We start from the raw sequence: 10,283 nt of genomic DNA on the forward strand, positions 1-10,283 counted from the left end.
TAACGGCCTAATTTACTGAGTAATTTAGTGATTTTTCTTATTATAGTGAATTATTTTTATGTCAAAAAGAAAACAAATGGCAAAAATTCATAGGCATAATAGTTTGATGATATCAAAACTAAGTCGAACAACTACTCCCTCAATCATGATATAGCAATTGAGTGAACTAATTTAATTTCTTTTGAATTTAACTCAATAATTTAATTACCTGTTTTTTTTTTTTTTAATTTATTCTAATACCATCTTATGTGAATAAATAATTAAAAACTTAATTTATTCAAATTATCGTCAAAAATACACATAAATAAGTTTTCCTCGACATATAGGGATAATGTTTTTCTTCATATATTTTTAATATTTAGAAAAATATACAAAGAAAACAAGGCACCTCACTTGTAGACAATAGTTTGTTGTAGCTTGTAGTCCCGAGTTATAAAAACAGAGCAAAAATACAAACTTGCAGTGCCTGCAACTGTCCAACCTAAAGAAATACTCACCAATCAAACTAAATAATCACCTCTTTCTCAAGGAACCTCCATAAATATTGAAGTGTTTTACAAAACTTATATTTATTAATTTAAGTTTTTATCATCTACATTTTGGCATTTGCAATTTTGTCATCACCATTACCAATTACCATCATAAATATATATACCCACCACCTCTGTTTTTTCTGTTTCTTTGCCAAAGTTCTCGTCTTTTTATTAATTTCTTAATACCCATTTTCTTCTTTTTTCCTGGGAAATAATAAAGATTCAATCTTTCCTATTATAAAAGTTTTTTGGGTTGTTGGGTAATTTTATTAATTTTCAGTGGTTATGGAGGAAAAAGTGAAAGATGATACCCTGTTTTCAATGGAAGATGAGAATGATTTAGAAGATTATAATGTTGATGTTGATGGGGTTTTTCTTAGTGATGATAATGAAGAGGATGATAATGTTGTTGATAATGAGGATGATAATGAAACTTTTACTTCTCAAAATTGGCCTCAAAGTTTCAGGTAATTTTACTATTTTTTCAAAATTGTATGTATATGTTTGTTTATAATAGTTAGATGCATAATGCATTAATGGCTTGTGGTATGTACTAATTTTGAATAAATTGGGAATTGTTTTTGTATATAAGAAATAAATGTAGAAGAAAAGTCCATCATGTGAATGACTGTTTGAAATAATGTATTGGGTTCATTTGAATCAAGGGTTATGCAATGTTATTGTTGTTGTGCATTAAAATTTCACAAATTCTTGTGTGATAGGGTATCGGTCTCACCGTGAAACATTGTTCGTATATGGATTTGGGTTGAATAGCTCTATTTGAGATTCTTGTTTTGAGGACGGTTACTCTTAAAATTTTGGATTCTTTGACCTATAGCTAGCAAGTACTCCTATAAAAAGGATATACTTTTCCAAGAATTTATATGAAAAATTGATGCTTTCATCTAGACTTGTATTTATGTGGGTACTATTTTCTTGTAGTTGGGTGCTAATGTCTAGAAACATTTTTTCACAATAAGTGTTGCTTAGTTCTATGCTTCTACAAAAAATTACTTCAAGATAATAATTTTCATAAATTGTCCCATGATATGTATTGTTTTCTGTAATTGTTGAGTGCTTACCATTCTCCCATATTGTTGGGATCAAGTCTAGGACATTGTTATTGTATGTTGGTGTGCATCAATCCTCTTGTACTTTCATTAGCTTAATCCAATACTTATCCCATGCTAAGTGTTGTTTGATATCCCCTCAATCCTCATGAAATTAGCCCACTTGCCTTTTTGGGTTGTCCTCATGAGATTGCCTCATTTCCATATTTAGAAAATTTGTTTCATATGCCATACTTTATTGGTTTTAGGATTGTGATGGAAAATGTTTCATTGAATCATATGCACTCTGCACTCCTATTAAGTGAAATTGTAGATGGTATCTATTAATTAAGGGTTAATTAAAAACAAAACAAGGTAGGTAGTGCACATCTAACTCCCCTTACCTTGCCTAGACAGGAGCCATTGTAACTACATAAATTGGGATGGTGTAATGTTGTTGTTGCTATCCGTTTATAATGGTTATGTTTTTGACAGAGAGACGACAGACTCATATACGCTTGCTGCATCCCCCGGCTTCGCACTGCTTGGTCGGACTCCAAGCATGCTTAGCATGCATAGTAAAAGTAGCATAGATGTTGATGGAAACAAAGCCCCTTTGCTTCCGGAGTATGACAATAAATACAAGGAAGAAGAGCATGAAACGTTGTCTAAAGTTTCATCAAGAATATCTTCTTTGAAATCTTTGCACGAAGATTTTGGTGGAGAACTACCAATTGGTCAAGGATGCACCTTTACTCAAACTGTATTCAATGGTAAGAGTATTTTGTATCTTCATTTAGGATATTATTTTGGACGTGTTTAACGTAGCAGTTTAAGAAACTTATTAGTGGTTTTGATAAAGTTAAAATACTGCTTTCTCCATTCAGAATTAAAGTTGTATCATTATGGACGTGTTTGACGTAGCAGTTTAAGAAAGTTATTTGTGGTTCGATAAAGGTAAAACGTTTTTACTAAAAAGTATCATTGTTAGGCAAAATAGATGTTTGAGTAGCGTTTAGTGGTGCATGCAACTGTTCTTAGAACATTAAAACTATAATTGTACAACTATAACTATAGCTACCCACAACCAATGTTACTCAGACTCTTCATTTTGCTTCACGTTCCCGTGTCCGATCCTTAATACTCGGACATTGGTATAACACTTAGACACTTCATTTTAGGCGTAAAATTGAATATTTAGACGTATCGAACACTTGGACACGTACCAGTATCATACATCAGTACCCTAATCCAAGTAACATAGCCCACAACTAACTACTACTTAGACCACATGTTGTATGTTTTTATAGTACAACGAGTCTAAGTAACATAGCCTATGTTTCTATGCTTGTTTTCCTACAGGGTTAAATGTTATGGCTGGAATCGGGCTTCTATCTACTCCATATATAATTAAAGAAGCTGGCTGGCTCAGCCTTGTTTTCTTATTCCTCTTTGCTATAGTATGTTGTTATACAGCTTCCCTTATGAGACATTGCTTTGAAAGTAGACCTGGGATTACAACTTTTCCGGACATTGGGGAAGCTGCATTTGGGAAATATGGGCGTCTATTTCTATCAGTGAGTTCTGTACTAGTAATATTGCGTATGAGTTATAAGCTTGACAATTCTCTATTAACTTTCTGTTGTTTTTCTTACAGATTACGTTGTATGTGGAGCTATACGTAAGTAAAAGATGCTAATTCTAAATGATTATCTTACAATATGCCCTCAAAGTTCGCCAACTATCTTCATATTTTGCGCAGTCGTATTGTGTGGAGTTCATTATTTTGGAGGGCGACAATCTTTCTCGACTATTCCCCGGGGCAGCCTTACATTGGGGTAGTTTTAACCTTGACCCCACGCATTTGTTTGCATTGCTAACTGCCCTAATTGTACTACCAACGGTGTGGTTGAAGGATCTACGTGTGATCTCTTACCTTTCAGGTAGTATATTTTACTACGCTCTGATGTCCTAAACTTAGTTCTAACACAAATTCTTGTATGAGACGATGTCGCCGTCATACTTGGGTTAAATAGCTTAATAATCGAAACTTTTAGTATAATGGACCTTTTGAATGGACTCGTATCCCAGGACACGGTCATATACAAGAGGGGTTGTAGTTTTAAAAGGTGTGAGGTGCTTCAAGGCGTTAAGGGTTCCTAGAACCTAAGCTCTAGGCACCACGTGAAGGTGCTAGCTTTTGGTTGTTAGGCGCCCCGAAATCCAATGAAAAATAAATCAAGAATCCTAGAAAGAGTATATAACATATCGTGGGACCTCAACCATTAGCTTAAGCTTTTGGTTGAGGTCCCAGGATATGTTATATACTCTAACAGAAAGAATCCAAAAACGAAAGGGAATAAAAAAGAAGAGAAAACATACGGATGGGTGTTCGCATCAAATAATTCTTCTTTTAAGGCTAAGACCAAAAAGCGTCTCTAAGGCACTCTGGGGCACATGTCTTTAGGTATTAAATGGCGCTTGCCTTAAGGAATCGCCTCGCCTGGCCCAAAGCGCTAGTCTTAGGTGCACCTAGACAAACTGTTTTAAACTAAGATTGTGAACACATGATAATACACAATGTTGTGTTTTTTTTTTACTTTGCAGCTGGTGGTGCTATTACGACAGTGTTGATTGTGGTTTGTATTGTGCTTCTTGGAGTTGTCGATGACATTGGTTTTCGCCACTCAGCAAAAGTTGTAAATTGGAGCGGAATGCCCTTTGCTATCGGCGTGTATGGATTCTGTTATTCGGGTCATTCAGTTTTCCCAAACATCTATCAATCAATGGCTAACAAGAAACAATTTACAGCAGCGCTGATGATCAGGTACAAAGTCTTCACTCATGATATTTAGGCCATCTTCGCTTCAACATTAAATAATGAATTGTAGTTAAAATCATTGTGTTAAGCAATATCTTTAAGCTAAAGCGACAAATCAGTTATAATTAGTAAAAAAGAGGTACTACCTGTGTTGAAAACAATAAAGATATTGCTAAATCAATTTGAAGCTGAAGTAATCATAAAATTTGAACGAGTCATAGTGTGTTATGGTTGATTTTAGAACAATTAAGATCAGTTTAAGTTTTTCGTTAAGTTGGTTTCTTGATATGCTATTAGCAGTGTAACATGATTCGCCAGTTAATTCGTTTTTTGGATTCGCAGTTCACTCAAAATGACCCTAAAATAGCCCAAAACCGACCATAATCCGCTTTTTTTTATTCGCGATTCACAAGGAGATTAGTGAATCATGTGATAGTGGCTATTAGGGTTCGAATCTCATCTACCCTTCTTCTAAGTGGGATTATTAGCGCCAAGTATGGCGTTGAGTACTTGTGCTGCATCCACAATTCTAGCCCAAAGGGCCCACTCATGTGAGGGAGCGTGATATAACATATTTTTGGGGTCTTAACTATCATCTTAAACATTTGGTTGAGTCGGTTCTATGATCCGTTTTTGCAGTTTTTCTGTGTGTGTTGTGATATATGGAAGTGTTGCTGTTATGGGATATCTCATGTTTGGCCAAGGCACATTGTCCCAGATCACTCTAAACATGCCAAAGCATTCTGTTGCTGCTAATGTTGCACTCTGGACAACTGTAAGTAATGGGCTTAAACTTGAAATACTTTTATATCTTTTTAATTGTCTAATAATCAACTCAACTAAAGGGATTTTCTCAATTGTCTCTATTGTTTGTGCAGGTGATCAACCCTTTTACAAAATATCCTTTTTACACATAAACATAATGTCTTTTTATATGCCTAATGTATTATACATTGATAGATAATTTAACATTTTAGGGCAACACCATAAACTTACGCTTTTGGTTGATTTGGTCGGTTGGTCCCTTATATGGTAATAGTCTAAGAGAAACCAACATGACGAAATTTACGAGTTCAAATTCCATACACACCTCATTTCAAGTGGAAATTTAAGGTCAGGTCTTATACTACATTGATGAGGTGTAATAAAGTATCAGCCCCTCTTGTATGAGACCTTCTCATTTGAGACGGGTCATATAAAAGGTCCAAAGGTCCATTAGTAAAAAAAAACATTAAAAAAAAACAAAATTTAAATTCACACTTGTACAGGTAGCACTTTTTCAAAATAGTGAAGGCTAATCCAATTAAAATCATCTCACAGTGAGACAATCTCAATAAAATATTAGTGATAAAGTATATACCTGCATATCTTAGGACTACGACTTGTTCTTATTTGCTTCCTTGACATCAAGACACATATGCATTATTGTTAAACCCACTAGCTCGAGGCTTAGAAGAGTTGTTACCTCCCCATATTGCTAACAGCAACTGGTGTTTCTTCACTTTAAGGACCAGTCTCGTTGTTTCTACACTTTGCGTAGCTTTCCTTGTTCCGTTTTTCAGTAAGTACTTCACACTGGGATTCAATGTGCATTATGGTCATAAGTTTTGGGTGTTTTCATGCATTGAAGTGGTCGTATAAAGAATTTATATATGAATGCTTTTAAGCTAGAATAGATATACTATCTAAGCTATGTTACTTGGAAGTTGTTACATGTTTAAGTTTCCCAATGATACGGGTGTGTGTTTGAGTGTTTGACTCGGCTAGTTTACGGAAGATTTTGGAATTTCGATTATCATGTACGATTCTACGATCTTACGATCTAAAAATAGGCGACCAATTCTGATCGTAGGTTGGATCTTAATATTAGTAAAATCGTGCAATCCTACTTATCTCAAGAATTTAGGTAGTGGGATCATAACAGGAATTTAACATAACGATATGATCCTACAAGGGTCTACAAGGTTAGTTTCAATTGTAAAAAACTTCATATTTACACCTTAAAACATAAAAAAATAACAACTATAATTAATAATTAGTTATTCAAAGCACACTAATACATATTTGTAGGATCACTCGATTCTACTCAGTTAACGATCCTACGTAGAATCCTGATTTTAACAACCTTGGTCTTATCTTTGTTTGATTGTCTGAGGATTTGACATAGGATAGTGAGTGTAAATTGTGCTACTCATTCATTATATTGGCTTTTCTGCAGGTCTTCTAATGGCATTGATCGGTTCACTTTTGAGCATACTTGTGGTAGGCCGCTCATGCTCTTAATCAATTGAGAGTACACTATTTTTTCTACCATTAGAACTCTATTTGGATTATGTTTAAGTAACTTGGAAACATTCAACAATGTTTGTAGAGCTAAAAGTTTAAAACAAAATGCAAAGAAATAAAGTCTTAACCTTGAACATCTACCGCCCATGGCGTCCTGTATTTGAACTTTCACTGTGAGACAGGTCCTTATAAAAGGGTCATTAGTAAAAAATAAAACAAAAAGAAAAATGAAAAACAATAAACCTTACTTTCCACTTTTACAGAAAGCGGTTTTTATTTAAATAGTTTGATTGACCCAATTAAAATCGTCTTATGATGATACGGTCTCAATAGAAAATTAGTGAAACATCTGTCCCTTTCCTTGGGTTCTTTAATCAAAATTAAGTCCCTAACCCTATTCTTCTTTATGTATAAATTCTCATTCTATCCCCATATTCCTCTAATTAAACACCCTTGATAGTGCAGTGTGTGATGTTTCCAGCAATAAGCTTCTTAAAAATTGTGGGCAAGAAGGCAACAAAGATGCAGGTTTGATTTAACTATTTAACTTATGTATGATTATCGATTAGTGTGTTATTATATTTAGAATTTATTGGGATGGTTTATCTCATATGGAAATGTCGTGCATGCTTTATAAGTGATTGAAATCCTTTTCATTACTATATGGTTTTAGGATGATATATATCTTGGAGTGTGTGCAACTCGTATTTCCCCTCTAATATACTAGCATTCATAGAGGGTGTTTGGCAATTGGCTGTTAGCTATTGGTTTTTTTGGTTGGCTTGTTTGACCAGTTGAAAATGTTAACTATTTTTGTTGGCTTTTAAAAATCAGTTGTTTATGAAGATATTTGGTAAATTTAGGTACTTGCTGTTGACTACTTATTAGAAAAAAGTGGATCAACAAACCAAAAGCAAACCAAAAAAGCTAATTAGAGTAGCATTTTTGTTTTGGCTTAAAAGCCAGTTTTTTAGTTGCCTTAAAAGCCATTTACCAAACACTTTTTAACTGTTTGACCAACCAACAACCAAAAGCTAAAAGCCAACCAAAAGGTCAATGTAAAAGCTAACTACCAAACACCTTACAATAAATTCTGCTTAATTTAACAGAATTCACAATGCTTTATTTAGTCATATTACTGTATTTGATTAACCATTGATGTTACCTCCTCCTACCTTCAGGTGATAATAAGCTCTACCATTATTGTGTTCGGTGTTATCAGCGCAATCTTGGGGACTTATTCTTCAGTGAAAGGCATAATCGATAGTTACTAATGCGTTGAACTAGCTAGTCGACAGCTATGCATTAATTTACGCATTCGAATCATCGGGTCTTAGTTATTAAGGGTACTTAGGTTGGATCGCTCCGAAAGTAGTTCGATTTTTATGGGTCAAAGCTAGCGGATGTATATCTTGTACAAGTGTAAGATGGGCCGAACCATTATTTTTGCATGCAAATCGAAACAACTCGGTTATGCTAAATTTTGGAGGTTCTAAGATCATTTAACAAAAAGGATTTGTATTTATATATTCAAGACATGTGGATAAGGTAAAGGTAAAGAGAACACTCGCAATATTTCGCACAACGTAGGGTTCGAGTGAGGTTTTTTTTTCTGAAAGATTCGGACAAATTAAATATGTTCCCCTCAATGAGTGAGTAAAGAGAATGCACGCAATCAAGAAATCCTTTGCAGATACCTGTGCCTAATAGGGGTTAAACTCAAACCTTCTGCTCAATATGTAGATACTCTATTCATTGAGCCACAAGCGCTTTTGGTTTTTACATAATATTTTTTATTTTTTTATCTAGTTTTTTATGTATTTTATTTTATTTATATGTTTTTGACTATTAAGTTTTTTCTGGAGTTCATCTATGGATCTTTCTCGAGTCGAGGGACTTTTTTTCGGCACTTTCTTTTATGAATATGAGTTTTCACCTTCCTTTCCTCTTCAAATCCTGATCATAGTTTCTATGAGCGGGATACACTAAATATGATAATGATAATCTTGTCCACAGGTCTTGAATGTTGATGGTACTTGTATCCTAATAGTGCTTTTGAAGGTGATCTTTTATTGTACTATAATTGATGATCAAATTAAAATGCATAATGCCAGATCTTTTATATATATATATATATATATATATATATATATATATATATATATATATATATATATATGAAATTTGAATTTACATAGACACTAGTGGTGGAAAATTTGTGAATGCTATTAATTTTAGCCCTACAAAAATTTTTTGACATTAAATGCGAAATTTTCTTATAATAAGTCATGTATTCTAATTAATAATGCGATGAAGACTAAGCACAAGAAAAATTAGATATGCTAATATTGGAGTAACATAGAAGTTACAATTGTCTCTAGTGGGGGATTTACTTAGTATTATTAGGATAAAACATTATTGTTGTTGACTTGTTAGGTAGTAAACAACTATCAATAAAATATTTCCCTTTTCATATCCATAAAAGCAACGTTTCACGTTGTATACTTTACTAGTATAGATATGAATGGGTACAAAACGTTTTTTTTAATGTTTCATATAGTAAGTCTCGTGTTTTGAGTCTAAATTTTTACCATTATTGTTATACGTTACAAATACAATTAAAAATATCAACATTTAGTTTTACTATATGACATAACATCGTGTCGAGTCATATTGGAATAGTCTGCCAACAGAAACAAAACGTGCCTTTACTGTACTCAAATTCACCAAACAATATCCCGTAACACAATAAGTGTCGTGCATAGCCATGTATATGTTGCCTGTATGTCAGCGCTTCTCATGCCCATGTCTTGGGGCAATATCGATTTAGAACCAATCCGAATCTCGAAAATTTGAATCATTTAAGCAAAATAATATAAAAATATCTTAAAATAAGCATGGGATAAACTTATTTTTCAAAATAAACACGAATTTCCCAAAATTGAGGTTTGAGCTTGTTCGCTGTCACAAACAATGGACAAAGAGAGCTGGTAAAAAAAGTCAAGTTCTTTGTTCGCTATTAGTAACAGCGAAGATAGCTATTATGTAATACCCCAGATTTAGCATGAAAAAAGATTGATAGACTACTCATATCAATAAGGTGTATTTTTTTTCTAGGGAGCTCATTTGCTAAGAACTCCACAGTTAAGCGTGCTTGGTGGGGAGCAATCTTAGGATGGGTGACCTCCTGGGAAGTGTTCTCGGGTGCGCACGAGTGAGGCCAAAGTGCGCTGGAAAGACTTGTGTTGGTTTGTGGGGCCAGTCTACAGTCTCCATGAGTAGTCACCAGCGGTCCGAGGGGTCGGGGTGTTACATATTACCTGGTCAAACTTTGTTCGCTGTTACTAATAGCGAACAAAGAACTTTACTTTTTTTACCAGCCTTCTTTATACTCCAAACCTCAGCTCTGAAAAATTCGTGCTTATTTTGGAAAATGAGTTTATCGCATACCTATATTTTTTTATACAGGTCCTCTCTTGAGAGACCGTTTTTTGTAAAGACGGCTCTCAAGAGCCCAACCCACATCTCCTTTTTAAATTCTTATTTTTTTAAAAAAAAAACTGTTGTTTTCTTCCCATGCGCGTGTATTATATT

At 34.0% G+C, this 10,283-nt stretch overlaps 1 protein-coding gene across 2 annotated transcripts; it reads left to right on the top strand.

Moving 5' to 3' along the window:
* The first annotated feature begins 458 nt into the window (after positions 1-458).
* Positions 459-8,719, top strand: LOC130826145 (amino acid transporter AVT1A-like). Of its 2 annotated transcripts, none has more exons than XR_009047027.1 (12): positions 459-1,000; positions 2,078-2,355; positions 2,945-3,159; positions 3,240-3,263; positions 3,345-3,525; positions 4,190-4,409; positions 5,043-5,178; positions 5,282-5,301; positions 5,819-5,964; positions 6,622-6,665; positions 7,150-7,217; positions 7,871-7,951. XR_009047027.1 is itself a non-coding variant. In XM_057691697.1 (12 exons), exons 1-12 carry the CDS (start codon positions 819-821, stop codon positions 7,961-7,963), a joined length of 1,602 nt encoding a protein of 533 aa, XP_057547680.1. In that variant the 5' UTR covers positions 459-818; the 3' UTR covers positions 7,964-8,719. The 2 variants fall into 2 exon arrangements, 1 of the variants encoding a protein (XP_057547680.1); XM_057691697.1 differs by having other exon boundaries at positions 7,155-7,217; positions 7,871-8,719.
* Positions 8,720-10,283: the final 1,564 nt, after the last annotated feature.

The sequence above is a fragment of the Amaranthus tricolor genome, chromosome 10 (assembly GCF_026212465.1).
Source record: "Amaranthus tricolor cultivar Red isolate AtriRed21 chromosome 10, ASM2621246v1, whole genome shotgun sequence".
NCBI classification, from domain to species: Eukaryota; Viridiplantae; Streptophyta; class Magnoliopsida; order Caryophyllales; family Amaranthaceae; genus Amaranthus; species Amaranthus tricolor.

Coding starts and splice junctions, on each gene's coding strand:
- LOC130826145 (XM_057691697.1), top strand. CDS start 819: ATGGAGGAAAAAGTGAAAGATGATACCCTGTTTTCAATGGAAGATGAG. Junction 5,965..6,621: donor TTTCCTTGTTCCGTTTTTCA/GTAAGTACTTCA, acceptor GCTTTTCTGCAG/GTCTTCTAATGGCATTGATC. Junction 6,666..7,154: donor CACTTTTGAGCATACTTGTG/GTAGGCCGCTCA, acceptor TTGATAGTGCAG/TGTGTGATGTTTCCAGCAAT.